Source organism: Hakea prostrata, chromosome 3, assembly GCF_041222555.1.
Source record: "Hakea prostrata isolate BN-2017 chromosome 3, UWA_Hpros_2, whole genome shotgun sequence".
Taxonomy (NCBI): Eukaryota; Viridiplantae; Streptophyta; class Magnoliopsida; order Proteales; family Proteaceae; genus Hakea; species Hakea prostrata.
The window spans coordinates 64,359,868-64,377,142 of NC_142602.1; the positions used below are offsets into that span (position 1 = coordinate 64,359,868).

At 36.7% G+C, this 17,275-nt stretch overlaps 1 protein-coding gene and 1 non-coding gene across 2 annotated transcripts; both read left to right on the forward strand.

The window, feature by feature from the left end:
- The first annotated feature begins 1,633 nt into the window (after positions 1 to 1,633).
- LOC149022752 (small nucleolar RNA R71) lies at positions 1,634 to 1,737 on the forward strand. Its single transcript, XR_016172652.1, has one exon. It is a non-coding gene; the product is annotated as a small nucleolar RNA R71 (small nucleolar RNA).
- An 8,351-nt stretch (positions 1,738 to 10,088) lies between these two features.
- LOC149022753 (MDIS1-interacting receptor like kinase 2-like) lies at positions 10,089 to 12,778 on the forward strand. The gene is given in 3 exon segments (XM_089147695.1): positions 10,089 to 11,039; positions 11,042 to 11,936; positions 12,459 to 12,778. Coding segments are annotated over 3 exon segments (2,166 nt in total).
- The last annotated feature ends 4,497 nt before the right edge of the window (positions 12,779 to 17,275 follow it).

Genomic DNA, 17,275 nt, shown 5'->3' on the forward strand with positions numbered 1-17,275 from the left:
AAACTTGAATAATGAAAAAGAAAACATAAGTGAAGTGCTACTGTACTTACAGTAGTACATCAGAAGTATAAAATATAAGAACAGTAAACAAACTCATAGTTTCATAAAGTAGAAACCAGAGAGTATGCAATCTATGTTATTATGAAATAACTGTCCTTACCTTGATTATCGCCGAAGATAATCCAAAGATCAAAGAGAGACTCCAAACTTAGCAAATAAACTCCTAACAATCATAGATACAACATTAGGAAAGATACCTAAAAGATCAGAGAGAAAACGAATCAAATCAGGCGAAAAACGAAGCTACTGACATCATTGGTCGAGTGCTTGGTAGACTGGCCTAGTCGACCAAGCAAGTCAGTACGGGAAAGTAAAGACTGATCTGGTCATAACTTCTTTGTTTGAAGTCGGATTGATCCGAAATTTGAAGGGGAACTTCCTAGAATGTATTAGAATCATATGGGAAGATAAAATCATCAAGTCATGGTCAAAATATGGGTTCTTGATTTGACCCAAGAAACTAGGGTTTCAACCTTTATGGTTCCCAAGGAAAGGTTATGATCACAGAATGAAAGGGAACGATTGCTATCAAGAAAATCATAGAAAATCTAGTTTAGATTAATAGAAACATTGCCCACGAGGTTTCCCTCGCATGGGAGGTTACAAAAGGTTTCCAGAAAGATCATACAAGGGTCATGGTTTCAAGAAAATATTCAGGCTAGGGTTAAGATCATGACGATGATCATAGATCTCAAAAGAATGAAGGAGATCACAAAGGGATGGTTGCAAGAATGCAGCATCTTCTTCCTGATCTCAATCAAGAACAAGATCGAAGAAAAGAAATTCGTAATGTCGAAGTGATTACTAACCTTGAATTGTTAGATCAGAGATGAGAGGCTTCAGATCTGCAGAGGAGTCTTCGAAATCACCAGAAAGAGTTTCGGAGAGGTCTTCTCACGTTCACAAAGTGTTTAGGAGGCAGCCATAGCTAAGAAACATGAAGTAGGGTTTAAATAAAAGTGAAAAACTCTAAAATTACAATTTCTCGGATTTAACAATCCTTTGGTCGAGTGCTTGGTCGACTGGCCCAGTCGACCAATCAATCGACCAAGTAGGGCAGCAAGGTTCAAACAGGGAATTGGAGGATCAAATGGACTCTAAACCTCATGGGCTTTTGCACACACAACAAGTGACATACCTAGTGTGTAGAAATTTCATCAAACCAAGTCAGATAATACTCCAAGTCCTTCAACTAATCTCATCTTCTTCAAGCTGCAGCTTCCTTTCCAAATCTGCATAGACTTCCAAGTATGGAACTCCATCATCAACATCCATGGGTTCAGAGTTAAACACCATGTCTTCTACTGAGATGGCCCATAGTTGGCTTCTTCCTCTACTCCGGGTCTTCGGACCTAAAAACAACCGGATTACCGGGTCAAGGTCAGGGTTAGGCTAGGGCTGGGTTTCACACTGCTGAAGCATGGTGTTGGGAATTTTCACAAAGGGTCTCAAAAAGTTCCCATGCCTCATCTCATTCTTGTGCATGAAAGTCCCACCACATGAAGAATCAACCATTTGCTTATGTTGGTCTCTAAGGCCATCATAAAAGCACTGAACTAATTGCCATTTAGGAACAGTATGGTGGGGGCACTTTCTAAGTAATTCTTTTAGTCTTTCCCATGCCACATGAAATTGTTCTCCTTGTTGGGAGAAACTTGTTATCACTCTCCTAATACTATTGGTACGGCCAGTGGTGAAGAACTTTGTAAGGAACTCCAGCCGCATTTCTGCCCAAGTGAAAATTCTAACATTGTCCAAGAAATGAAGCCAATGCTTAGCTTTATCTTTAAGGGAGAATGGGAAAATAAGTAAGCTTAAAGCATCGAATGAGAGGTTTTGAATTTCAACCGTGGAAGACACCTCTAAAAAATCATCTAAGTGCTTATAAGGCTCTTCATTCGCAAGTCCATAAAAAGATGGTAGCCTATGAATCACACTAGATTTGATCTCATATTGAGCCACCTCTATGTCAGGAAACTTAATACAAGAAACCGGAGTATATGTTGTAGGAATGAAATGCTCACTTAAGGGCCTCATTGGAGGCTCATTGTTTGCCATGGTTCTTTGCCTTCTAAGGGTGGCTAAGGTCTGGTCTAACTCTAAGTGAAGCGAGGTCAACTCAAGATTTAGGGATCGACGACCATGCATACACAGAAAAAAGAAAGAAAGAAAAAAAAAAAAAGATAAATAAATAAAATGAAAAGAAAATAATTGCAGCAAAAGAGAGAGTTTAGGATTTACCTGAAGCATAATCCATGTGATCTTTCGAATAAAAATTACACATATGGGATTGGAGGGATGGAGATTTTTAAAAATTAACCTAAACCCATTTTAATGCAAATATTACAATTGAAATGTCTTATATACAATTATATCTAAGAAATAAAAGATAACAACCTAAACTAATTATCAAATCGCTACTCTTGCAGTTACCTACAAAACAAAATAAAAATAAAAAAGTTAAATAATCAAAGAAAAAAATTAGCAATTAAAAACACTAAAGTTACTCTAAAAATTATGTCTAATTGACAAAAATCAATCCTAGCAACTGTGCTTTGGTACCCCGGCAACAGCGCCAAAATTTGATCGTGTCGTTAACCAATAAAAAATAAAATCCTATATTAATCTAGTTAGAAGAAAGTATAGGGTCGAACTATAGGGAACTAAAGGCTAAGTTACTAAGATTGAATTCAACAAAACTAAATTTAAATTAAGTATATTAATTGATGCAAAAACTTTAACTATGAATACTTAAGGATCTTTGGGATTTCGAATCCCCAATGCTTTTCACTAATCGATATAACTCTACGCTTCAAAACAAAGGATGGTCTTTCCTAGATATGCCCTATCTTCACAAAACTATTGCCCTTTGCCGAAACTTGGCATTCACTTAGCTATAGAACATCTTTGGCCAGACTCAAACACAATCAATTAGAAGATATAGAACAATCAACTTAATGGAATAAGCAATGGTTCATCTACATCCCAAAGAAATGGCACTAGCTACTCACTATAACATATATCATAAAACACCGAGCGAAGAAATTTAGAGAGAGAGAGAGAGAGAGAGAGAGAGAGATGTGGTCTTCTTCTTGAGCAATGAGAGAGATTAGAGCCAAGATCCGTGTTCGCCGTCTTCCTCTCTACTCTTTTGCTGGCTTCTCTTTTATGTATCTTGTACACAATGAATTCGTCTTTTTTACCCATCAATTTGACCTTTATTCATTTGGATTCTGGGAAAACTCAAAACTAGAAATTGTAGATATTTTCATTCTCTTTCCATAAAATCTTGAATCACTACAATCCGAGTTCATATGAGAGTGATATGCCCAAAATACTCAAGGTGAGTTTGTTTACCCAATTTTCAGATCTTATTACCAATTTTGTTCCTTGGACCTCCACCTATTTCCAATTTGGCTAACATTCATGCTCTCTGTGCATTAATTAAGTTCGATCTCACTATTCATGATTTCTTGGGTAGCAAGATTGAATCCCATGATTTAATTTTAATTAAAATTCTCTAACATATTTGCCAACTTTGCTCCACATTATCTGTACTAATCAATCATCTTATTCTTGAAAAAGACAAAAAATTACCCAATTAACTCTCTTTTAATTAACTAAGTATGGGAAATTAAGTCAAATAAATAATGATAAATGCATGCTTATCACTCTCCTATTGAATATTGAGTACGGTCGACTTGTCATTGTGGACGAGATGAGAGCCTTCCGTATTCAGAAGTGGTTCCGAGCTTTAGAGTGGGATCACCTTCTCTTTGACGATTAACCTGTCCACCCTTAGCTTGTCAGGTACTTCTATAGTAACCTGACTCACTGGACAGAGGATGAAAGTAGAGGCGGGTCTAGACTAGTGATCTCCATGAGAGTTCATGAGACACCTATTTGGTTCTCTATCAAAGTCTTGGCTCGCATACTGGGCGTACCTCATATTTGGACCAGTGCTAGTGGATTCCACAGAGTACAAAGGATGGCGATTACTTGCTTCCTTGCGAGCTCAGCCATATATGTTCCGTTCTATGGAAGGACAAGAGTTGTGTCCATCTCCACTATGCCACAGAGATGCTTCCATTAGATAAGGTTCTTGCTCACATCATCGGCAGGAACATTGTGCCAAAGGGAGGGCACCACAGTAGGATTACAACGATGCAAGCTTTTGTGATAGACTCTAGTATCTTGGGGTCAGGAATCTCACATTGGACCAGCTTCATACTTGTCTCTTTCACTACTTCAAGGTCAGCTTGGAGGATACCATGGTGCTTCACCGAGGCATAGGTGAGGTCATGGTGACTCATCTGATTTCCATGATGGGTCTCCCAGAAACTCCAGGGACATGAACACTGTGCCAAAGGGAGGTCACCACAGGACAAGGTTCATGCTTGCACTGATCGACACAATATCGGATCTCAGAGGCGGTCACCTAGATAGATCATTAGCTCTAGGATTTTGATTTATGCTGACTTCAGATGTATTTATTTAGCTTTATCTTGTAAAACTTTTCTAATCAATTAATTAAGTTCAAAAGGTTTCACTTTTTTATTGTGCTTGTTGGATTGTTTATTTATTTATTTATAATGTATGTTTGTTCCACTATAGTTATTGTGTATTACTCATACTTGATGTATTAAGATTCTTTAATTCAAGTATCTAGTTTGTTGTTATCTATTATTCACTCTAAGAGAGTTGGGTCACTTTTGGATCTATGACCTGAAAGTGCTCTATTATTAAGTTTTTCATGGTTAGAATTGTGTGAAACCTTGGGCTACAATACCACTCTATCACATCCCCCCAGCTGGTACCCGATTATCTAGAGGTGTGATCCATAGCCCCAAAGATGAAGTCTCAGACAATTATCCAACCATTCCAACACAATAGTCCAATCAAAAGCAAGAATATATCAATGTAATAATATTATTGAAGAAATAAATCAAATGTTAAGGATCTCAAAACAAAAATGAGAGTGTAGAAGTGATGTCATATAATAGGGAGCAGAAGTAATGTCAAATCTAAAGTATACGACTGGAACGAATAAAGGAAAGTCAAAAATTATCCTAAGTATTCTAGTGTTTCGCTTTGTTCATGTTTTGTTGCCTTCTCTGATGGCATGCACTCTTGCAACTTAGGATTGATTTCGAGCTCAGAGTCCCACCAGCATATTAGGCATTTTCTATCGTTGTTAATCAGAACTGTAATAGTGCTCCATATCGGTACACAGATTGTTCCACGAGCTACCATCAACTCCCATTACTTCCTCAGCTATATGATTTATGGGAAGGATCTCTGAACCGGAGTTCAGGATCTCTTATTCACCTGCAACGTCATCTAAAATAACATTGTCCCTGAAGGGTGAGCTCAAAAGAACTCAGTGAGTAGTACACAAAAAAATGACCAATATTACAGTCCAAATCAATACATTACATGATGCAATATGATATAAGATAAATGCAAGTATGCAACTATACTCTAACAAATTCTAGTCTCTAATGGCAGACATACATTAAGATAGAACACTAGCCTCCTCAGGGTAGGTCTTGTCACTCTGATTTCTCACGAGTTGGTTACCGTTCTTGAGATCCTGCGTAAGGGGTCAAGGCATCCTTCTCAAACTATCACCATGGCTGGGGTTTAGGTAACCACTCTCTCACCACACCATTGGCATGTGAACTGGCGCTTGTCAGGGATAAGCCTAACCCAATGCAAGTCATCAACTTAGTCACATCATATTAGGTCCCGATACCTCCTGTCATGCTTCTCACATTCTTGGTTCAGTATCCTTTCCTATCTAGAGTCCACGTCTCCTTCTCAGACTATGCCTTCCCTTGACCCTATTGGTCATCCACACATAATAAGCAGGAAGCTCTCATGTCTCTCATGCTTCTCGCATTCTTAGGCACCCACCAACCAAATATCACTGCCATGGGTCACTCAGCATCAATACCCCGCCAATAGGGTGATGATATGATGGGGTTTCTAACCAAACTCAACTAGACTTCCTAGTTATGGCATCTAGTAATTGTGAAAAGCTTCGAGGGGGCATCATAGGATTTGTATCCCATACCTCCTCCAATGATGTCCCAAGACAAAAATACCCGAATGATATTCCCCAATTCACAATCACAACCTACATTCACATTACAAGATGGATTCAATCACATTCTCAAGTCACAAGTCATTCTAAGTCCATACAGTCGCATGTTGATCATAAATCAATAACATCATTAATCATCTATATTCTGAAATTTCAAAGTCATATTAATCATGCCTAAACCCTAAAACAAGAATATGTAATTATATAATCAAGTTCTATAACAAACAATGTAAATATGGTTAGCTGTAAGTGAACGTCCTCACTTTGTTATCGATTTGCAACCTTTAAAAATTAGGTCAAAGAGTGAGTACACGCTTCCCAAAAAGTCCTAATAACATGTTGGTTCAAAGTTAGAAACAACCCTAGAGGTATGGTGTTGAAAAGAAAACAAACAACCAACTTAGAAGTGGGTGGGATGCTTGGGTGGGTTTCCTAGGGCAACTAGAGCAATCAACCCAACCAAGAATTTGGCAAACCTTGGTTGGGTCGCTCGAGGCAACCAGAGCCCTATGTACGGACAAAGTTGGCTCCGATTGATAGGAAACTTCTCATTTAGGTTCTAAACTACTCCAAAATTATTTAGAAAATTCTGAAATCATTAAAGGACATTATCTAACATAGTTTAGAGATCAATCATAATAAAAAGAATGAAAACCTAACAAATCCTTTATTAGGTCTTCTCCGAAATCTTACCACAAGATTTATGGATGAGCTAGAGTGAATGGAGATTCACTATAGAGCAAAGAGGATAGAAGAATTAGGTCTAAAATCATACTAGAACATGGTCTAACATAGTTTAGAGATCAAACGAAGCAAAAAACATTGAAAACCTAAAGAAACCTATATTAGGTATTCTCCAAAAGCTTATTGCGAGATTCACGGATGTGTTAGAGTGAATGGAGATTCACTTTAGAGAAAAAAGGATAGAAGGATTAGGTCATTACAGCAAGTAGAAACATTTTTCTAGTTCTTTGCAATAGGTGAATTCAATCAAAAGAAGAAAACTAGAATGAAGAAGATGAATACTAAGCTTTTAAAAAGAGAAATAGTGATCAAAAACCTTGATGGATACTTTCCAAACCTTCCTTCATCTTGGGGAGGGTTCTCTTGAGAAGCTTTGACGTTCTCTGATGGTTTTAGAACATAATGACACATTTAAAAATGAAAAATCATTAAATAGGGCTTCAAAAACATCAAATACCCAAAATACCCTTTTTGCACCAAAGCTGGGTGAGTCGCCTAGGGCGACAAGAGCAGTCAACCCACCGTGGTACTTTTGCTCTAGGAGTGGAATTGAGGCTTTGAATGCCCTAGCTCAGTCTTAGTCCTTTTCTATGTTGTAGAAGAGTCTACCTAATTTTTTGGGACCTTCCACACATGTCATCATTGTACTCTTGATCCATCTACCAAGTCTGTCAACGATTTAGATCTTCTTCCATATTCTAACATAACTCACAATTTGGCATTATCTCCATTTACTTCCATTGGTTCAAAGTTTAATCCAATAGTCTCAACTTGGATGGCCCACAGTTGTCTTATACCCGCACTCCGGGTTTTTAGACCTACAACATGGATTTCTGGGTTAAAGTTTTGCGGGATTCCACATAATGCCTATGACCAATGTCCCAAGTCCCGAGACATATAGAAATATTAAAATTAATTAATATATATCTATATAACCTTGGTTGGGTCACACCATGGTTAATGCTTGGTTCATGTTGCACATGGGTTTGCATTGTATTGTGTGAGTGCAAACTTTAACCCCAAAGGTATATTACACAAGCATTTACTGTATATAACCAAATAACCAGCTCCTTTCTGTCCAATGTGGGATTAAAATTTCTATTATAGAAATCATAAGTTAAAATGATGTAAATAAAATATATATATTTAAATTAAAATAATATACTTAAGTTTTCAACATTTTTCAACATCATCTCCTATCGAAATACAACACAACAACCAAATAATGTGCCCTATAAAATTCAAAGAGGAAGAAGGATGACTTTTGGCCCTTACCGTTGCACTTAACACATTAGACTGAGAAGATTCTCACGTAGCCACCATGTTGGTTTGTTCAACTGTGCCACTGAGGATGAGGTGTATAGCATGCGTGAGGCAAGGGAGTCAAAATTGTACCAAATTGAGGCAATCATTTGGGATCAAACGGCATCACACGTGGAGCAATGATTCCTTGTAAATCATAGTTGTATAAGTGTTTTTCTTTATAAAATTTAGTGTGTGATTTTTGGTCTATCCATTGGCTACTTGAATTTCTCTTTGGATCAGATAGCTACTTGCAATCCAACCTGAAATTCTAGTCAAGTCATTTTTTAGTTGTAACTGAGATTTCAAGGGATTTTCCTTTTTATTATCAATATTTGTTAGTGTACTGACCTAGGGTTCATGGAGTCAGGATCCTTCTTGGTTAGGGTAGAGGATTATGCTCCCTTCACTAAGAAAAAGAAACCCAAAAGGACATAGGGCTACTTTTGTCATACAATTTACTAAATTAACTGTTTCTGTTAACCAACTAACTGAGTGTCCTTATTTGATCATTTCTTGAAACCACTAGGGAGCTAGATGCAAAAGGAATTTTTTTGGGGACTACAAGTGACCTAGACCAAACCTCAGGGGTCTAGATGAAATTTAGTTGTATTCTTGAAGTTTCATGGAACCATAGACTGATAAGATATTTTCATAAAATGTCCTACTTAGGTACATGAGAAATTTTCTAATTAAATGAACCCCACTTACAATTTGTGCAATGTCACAATAATTCCAGTCTTATAACTTTTATAATTAGTTTCTAAAATAAATTTTCAAATGGTGATGGAAAATTGGAACTTTTTGGGAATGAGTGAGGAATTTTCTGAGGTCCTAAATGAGGGTCATGCTTTCGTGTTGCGCAATTAATGCACAACATTACGCTGCCTATTGTCAGGATTCAAATTGGTGGTCGAGGTATCTCAACTACCGTTTTGCTTTCTTTTCTTTTCCTTTCTTCTTCTTCTTCTTCTTTTTTTTTTTTTTTTTTTGGTTGAAGTGTGTAGTTCAATTAAAAAGGAAAATGAGTGGTCGGGATCAAATCTTGACCACAACTTTTAATCCTCACCATTCGTAGCTCAGTGTTGTGCAATTGGTGCACAACACTAAACCAAACGACCTAAATTATGTGGTTGATGATTCAAAAAGGCCTCGATATGATGACCCAAGAATTTAAGGAGTGCAACTTTATTGGTGATTTATACTCTACAATGACAAAGAGAGTCTTGTGTGGATCACACCAAAATAATTGAATGAAAAAAGAATGATTTTTGTGGAGACCTTGTTGACTTTTATTACAACTTGCCTCGTGGGAAAGGTAAAAGACCTTAAGGACTTTTTAATTAAATGAACAACGAAGGTTTTTTGTGGAGACCTTGTTGATTTTGAATTAAAACTTGCCCTGAACCTTAAGGATTTTTACTCTATAATGATTGAGATTTTAAATGGAACTAGTATAATTGAATTGATCAAGAGAATAAGTGATTGGATCAAAACTGGTTTAGTTTCACTCCAGAGTTGATCTTTGGTGTTCCATCTAGATTCCTGCCTTAGTTTTCTTCATGTAGAGAGACCAGATGAAACATTATCTGATTATCCATCTTGACCAGTTCTGAATCCAGTCTATTGATCCAATTCTGATTTTTGGAATCAAATTTCGAGTCCCAAATTTTATCTGTGAGATCGCTGAGAAGCCAGAAATGATTGGTAATCAAATCTGACTCGATTAATAACAATACCAATAAACAACCTGGATTTAATTTAGTGGATCTCATTCGGAAACAGCTTGAAATGATTGCTTGGCAAGAAAGTAAAGTATATATAAATAAAGAGTGAAAGCAAACTGATTATGAGAATCCAATTGTTAATTGTTCCCATGGCATTCTTCCTTACATTTGTCAGAGAAATGGTTTTTGTGTGGGCTTCTTTCACCATTGTTGCATTCCCTGCAACAATAAATGCAGCTTTATCGACTGAATCATCACCACCAGAAGCAAAGGCTCTACTCGACTGGGCGGCTAGTGGTAGCAACTTTCCTGACTCTTGGACTGCAAATGATACAAGTCCATGCACCAGCTGGGACGGAATAACTTGTAACGCAGGAGGAAGAGTTACAGTGCTGAACTTATCAAGTTTCTTCTATGTAAGTGCAGAGCTTGATAAATTGAATTTCTCCTCTTTTCAATATCTAAAGTACCTGGATTTTAGTTCGAATGAAATTTGGGGAACCATCCCGGGCAACATTGGTATGCTTTCCGACCTCAACGAGCTCTCCCTCTCAAGTAATAGGATCAATGGGTCAATACCTCCAGAGTTGGAAAATCTCAAAAATCTCACTAAGTTAAACCTCTCACTCAATAGAATCAGTGGCCTGATACCTCTAGAGATAGGAAACCTCAAAAATCTCGAATGGTTGGACCTTTCTTTCAATGAGATCAATGGTAAAATATCTCAAGAGATAGGAAACCTCAAAAATCTCGAATGGTTGGACCTTTCAGTCAATGAGATCAATGGTAAACTACCTCAAGAGATAGGAAACCTCAAAAGTCTCACCCTGTTAGACCTCTCTAGAAATTGGATCGATGGCTCAATACCACCGGAGATAGGTGACCTCAAAAATCTCACTTTGTTTAACCTAAGAGATAACAAGCTTTCTGGTTCGATACCTATACAAATTGGGAATTTGATAAAACTAGTTGGGATAGACCTAAGTAACAATGAGTTTGCTGGTTTGATCCCTATCAAAATTGGTGATTTGGCTCTGTTGCAGTTACTTAATCTTTCGTGCAACAAACTGAGTGGTCAAATACCTAAACAAATAGCGGAAGTTGTCATACTTTAAATTACATGGATATTGATATTGATTTATCCAACAATGATTTGGAGGGTCCTGTTCCGGATGAAGTAGCTCAGAGGATTCCACCAAAGTCATGCAAGAACAATAATGGTTTGTGTAGTTACTATTGGAATCTCCCATGTAAAACTAGTCAGAAAACGCTTGAAGTCAAGATCCCCATTATTATATCTTTTATTGGCATCATGCTTGTTGCTTTTGTAATTGTAATCCTCCGTTTCATCATCAACCAGAGGTCAATAATTTCCGTCACTGATACAACAAGAACACAACAAAATGGAGATATATTTTCTATATGGAACTATGATGGAACAATTGCATACAGTGATATCATGGAAGCAACAGAGGAATTTGATATCAAATATTGCATTGGCACCGGAGGGTATGGGAGTGTTTACATAGCAAAGCTACCTACAAAGAAAGTAGTTGCTGTGAAAAAACTACATCGCCTAGAAGCTGAAGTGGAAGCTCATGAGGAGAGCTTTGCTAATGAGATATACACATTAACAAGAATAAGGCATCGCAATATTGTGAAGCTTTATGGGTTTTGTTGCCATCCAATGTGTAACTTTTTAGTTTATGAATACATAGAAAGGGGAAGCTTAGCTTATATTCTTGGAAATGAAGCAGAAGTTGTAGACTTGGATTGGAAAAAAAGTGTGAATGTCATCAAAGGGGTTGCCTATGCTTTATCTTACATGCATCATGATTGCGCACCGCCACTAATTCATCAGGACATATCCAGCAACAATATCTTGTTGGATGCAGATTTCGAACCTCATGTTGCAGACTTTGGAACTTCTAGATTTCTAGATCCTGGTTCATCCAACCGCACTATACTTGCAGGAACATATGGATATATTGCTCCAGGTAAGTTACCAACTATTCCTCCTTTTTCCATACTTAGGATTCTTAGAAGGTTGATAGTGTTTTAACCATTCAATAATTTTCACCCCAAAAGTTCAAGAGTAAATTATATATTACCTGATTATAATAGACTTAAGTGCACCTCCCTTGCATTTCTAAAAATACCAATCCCATCCCTACTTTAGAAGTAACATTGCTCTTAACTGTTACTAGCTTTTGTCAATATTTTAAAACTAGTTAAGTGATGTTTATTTGATTGTAAAGTCATATGGAATATGTCCAAGTAATGTTCTCAAAATCCAATTATTTAACAAATAAACCTATATAGAAATGAAGTTTAGTCTGATAGCATTTTTTGACATAAAAATCATTTGGGTTATTAGGAAATAGATTAGTCAAATTGAGGTATCCACAATGTCTTATGACTTAAAATCTTGCATATGAGTTGAATTAATAATATGATTGTTTCTATATGATTATATGAAAACTCTAAATCTGTATTCCATTTTCCCCTCCCACTTTCAGAGCTTGCTTTTACAATGGTTATAACGGAGAAGTGTGATGTTTATAGATTTGGGGTATTGACACTGGAGGCAATTATGGGAAAGCATCCAAGAGAACTCATCTCTTCATTGCCGTTGCTAAACAAAAAAGATATTGTACCCAACGATGTATTAGACCCACGTCTGCCACCACCAACACAATTGGTAGCAAAAGACCTGAGGGTGTTAATGATGCTTGGAATTGCATGCTTGCACAACAATCCAAAATCTCGTCCAACCATGCAATTCGTGTCTCTTAAACTTGCAAGTCTTACAAACTGTGATTGCAACCCTCCTACATGAGTTCATGGAAATTAGACACCTTGTAATATATTCATATCCATAAATACTTATGGAAGTGGATTGTAGATGGCTAAGGTGTTTTCTTGCTGAATTTGAAATATTGTTAGTTTGTTTCTTCAATTGAACTTTGTCTCTGATGCGGATCAATTATACTTCTGGATCCGACTAAGCCTCCTCTCGTATCCGGGAAGATGAGTCTTGCAAGAAAGGTTAGATGCGGGCCGGCTTGTGTGTCGGGCAGCCGCCTCCGATGGCAAAGTCAGATAATGAACAGAGTGAGGTCTCGTGCAAAAGCTACACACGATTATACTCAGAGTGTATTGGTTTGCTTACCAAGGAGATGCGTCCCCTATCTTATAATGATTAACTTACCTTATACGTATTTGGAAAGTTAGCCCGACAAGGGCTATTGTTTCTCCTAGGATCATGCTTCCTTGTCGTTGGTCCCATTCAATCAGCTGCTAAGTTGACCTTCTATATCAAGGATGATTGCTATATATGTGGCGTATGTTACGCTTTTGGTCATGGGTGATCGGCATCTTTCCCGATTAACTAGCATGTGGAGCCCCATCCGAGTCAGACCCGGTCGGGTAGAAATCTTCCGTATCATAAGCCCCCTATCCCGGACGTTGTTTACACCGTGCGGGATAGCAAGGAAGATAAAAAAGTGCAAGTCCTTATGGAAGGTGCAAGTTGACCGGGATGAACCCGATTCAAATTATTACCTTTTAAAAAAGGTGTTACCTTAAAAAAAGGTGCAAGTCCTTATGGAAGGTGCAAGATGAATGTGATTGACCCGATTCAAATTATTACCTTAAAAAATGTGTTACCTTAAAAAAGGTGCAAGTCCTTATGGAAGGGGCAAGATGAATGGGATTGACCTGATTCAAATTATTACCTTAAAAAAGGTGTAAGTCCTTATGGAAGGCGCAAGATGAATGGGATTGACCCGTATCAATCTCCATATTCATATATAGTCCTTTAAACTAAAAATAAAAATAAAAGAAAGAAAGAAAGAGGTGCAGATGGCTCTATTCCTTATTGAAACTTTATGCATATTATGTCTCGCATTGAAAAAAACAAAAAAACATAGAATTTGATTTTTAGAGTGGTTAATAGTTTATAGATTTTGAGCCATAAGTTTCAAACTTAGAGTGCAAATGATTACATAGGAATGAATTGGGAGTCGCACCAATTCGAGACAATTCAAGGAGAGTTCATGAGACAATACAGGTATACTCAACATGACCCACTGATAGTAAAAAAAAGATGGACTATATTCAGCTTGTTGGAAGTAAAGAAGAAGAGGTATGCTTAAATTAACTATTTCAGAGAATGCACGTAAATATATACATCTGATGGGACTTGATTTTTGTTAAGGTTATAAATATAGTTTTTTCAAAAACAAGGTTCCACACCTTGGATCCGTTTTAGGGGGATGTTCCTAGAATGTTGCTTTGATTACAAAATTTTTAGATCCTTGTAGCAAATGCAATTTAATTAGCTCACAATGTAAACTTCTCAATGATGCTCAAAAAAATTATATACTTGCATAGAAATCTTAATTCTTGTCCAACTACAATAAATGTCTAGGGAATACGAAGTACTATGAATGTCAATTGCAGCTACTCTACCCAAACTCCTTGTAGCAATTAGGGACCTTGAAATGAAGCCATATTCATAAAGTTTCATGGAATCATAGATTGATGAGATATTTTCATAAAATGTCCAACTTCATGCATGGGAAAATTCCCTAATTAAATGCAACCCCTTCACTATTTGTGCAAGGTCACAAATAACTCTAGTCTCTCAACTTATATGATTAGTTTCTTAACCAAAAATTCTAAATAGTCATGGAAATTTCTATTTCTTGGGGCAGGTCTGAAATTTTCTGAGGTCCTAAATTATGGCGTTAATGATCCAAAAATGCGTTGAGATGATGACTCAAGATTTTAATGAGTAAAGCTCTATTGATAATTGATAATTTAGACTCTACGATGACAAAGAAAGTCTTGTCCTAAACATACTAAAATAATTGAATGAAAATGAATATTTTTTGTGGGATATGTTGTTGACTCTGATTCCAAATTACCTCGTGGGAAGGGCAAATTAAAATCCTTAATGATTTTCACTTCATACTGACTGAGGTTTTAAATGGAATTAGTATAATTGACATGGTTAAGACAATGAGTAATTGGATCAAAATCAGTACGAACTTTTGCTCCAAAGTTGGTGCGTTTGTGTTCCATCAACCTAGATTCTGTTGTAAATATGTTTAAAACTTTATATAAATATTTTATTTATTTTAATTGTGTCTTTTATCCATGGTTTTATTTAATCCCACATCGGGTGGAGAGGATCTGATTATATGGTTTTTATATAGTAAGAGCCCAGGTATTATTAATTTACTTGAACCCTATAGTGACCCTCCCATGATTATATATATATATATATATATATATATATATATATATATATATATATATATATATATATATATATATATATAATATATATATATATATATATATATATATAATGACTTGGGACTTGGGACTTGGGCCGTGAGTTTATATAGATAGAATAAACTCGTGGGCTTGATCCGGAAGGCCCAGTTTGTCATGGGCCGTATTCTGGAAAGCCCACTACTGGGTGAATACGTGGAGATGCCATTTGAGTGGCACTCTCCTGTAGGGAGGTCAGCTGGAGGTACTTTGCTGAAGAGAGTTGAGCTGAAAGGTACCCTTACAGCCTTATCCTTTCACCCAACACCTTTGGGGCTCTATATAAACTCAATTTGGTGCTAATTCTTGACACACAGAATTCCTCCTCCTCTTTCTCTCTCTCTCTCTCCCTGTTATTCTGTTAAGCAGGAACATAACCTGATTATACCTTGAGTAAACCTTCAAGGTATAAATCTTTCTAGGATGCAACCTTAAAGGTTTGAGCTGACTGATCTTGGGGCGAAGACACTTTTAGAACCCGTATTGCACAATTCGGGGTGTCTTTAAAGAAAGTACTTCATGAACTGTGATTACAACAATAGTTCTGGTGTGCGGTGCAGATCCCTCAATCATCAACAACAGATTCTAAAAAATTTACCCAAAAAAAAAAAAATGGGACAAAGAAGTAAAAAAGGGCATCTAAATGGGCTCCATCGCCAGATGTATTTCTTATTGTGGTAGAAAAGCTGTGATATTTATTTTCTTTTTGGTCGGTTTTTTTCTTTAGGTGAAAAGCTGTGATATCATTTATACACAAAGAGCAAAGAGTGAAACCATGCTAATTCTCAGAATCCAATTATTAATTGTTCCCATGCCATGGCATCCTTCCTTATATTTGTCATGGAAATGGTTGTTCAGTGAACTTCTTTCACCGTTGTTGATTGTGTGTCAATGGCAACGCTATCATCTGAATCACCACCACCACCAGCACCACAAGTAGTAGAAATGAAGGCTCTAATCGATTCAAAGGCTAGTGGTTATGACTTTCCCAATTCATGGAGTGCAGATGGTACAAGCCATTGCATGTGGGATGGGATAGCTTGTAATGCTGTTGGAAGAGTGACAGTGATAAATTTACCAAGCTTCTTCCTTGTAAGTGCAAAGCTCAAGAAATTGAAAACTCTAAATTAGCTTTCCCCCTCCACCCTCCTTGCAGGAACTTGCTTATTCAGAAAGTGAATCACTACATTCATCCTTCTCTTGTTGTATTTTGAAGTATTGTTAGAATGGTGTTGCAGGTAAAAATTGTAAGCTCATTTCATACACCAGCAACATATTCCTCACATGAGTTCCAATTTCTGAAATTTGTTTTCCAAAAACTTGCTTTCCTCATAATCTCTAAGGAAATAGAACCTTTTCATTCCCTTTCTGAATGAAATTGTATACCAGGTCGAAAGAAAGCTGATGGGTTTTCATTGAAATGTTGAGGGCTGGAGTTCTCAATCATTTACCGATTTTTTTTTTTTTTTTTTTTTTTTTTTTTTCTCTCTCTCGCTCAACAGAACATCAAATTCGGGATGCCATTGTTTCCCATTTCAAACTAAAGCAAACTAAGTCAAAGTCAGTTCAAAATTTTGTTTTCACTTACAAATACTTAAATCCATGCTAAGCAAACATCTCTTCCTACTGAGCTTCAAAGGGAACAAATGAATGTGTCCGGCGATTGTTTGATGAAATGCCGCAAAAGAATTTGGTTTCATGGAATGCCATGGTTGAAACTGGTTTCACTTTGGCTAATTTCCATGTTTTTTAGGAAATCAAAGGGTTGGAAACATATAATATTCAAAAACTTTAAGTGGTAATATGAAGAAAGAAAATTGATAAGGTATAAGGACAATTTAGTCATAAAATTTACAATATCATTAATTTTTTTTTTAGGGAGGCAAATGCAAACAACATTTTTTTTGGGGGTTAAAAGTAGCCTAGTTCAAACCTGAGGGGTCAAAATGTAAATTATGCAAAAATAAATGAATAAATAATAAAAAGGTAAATA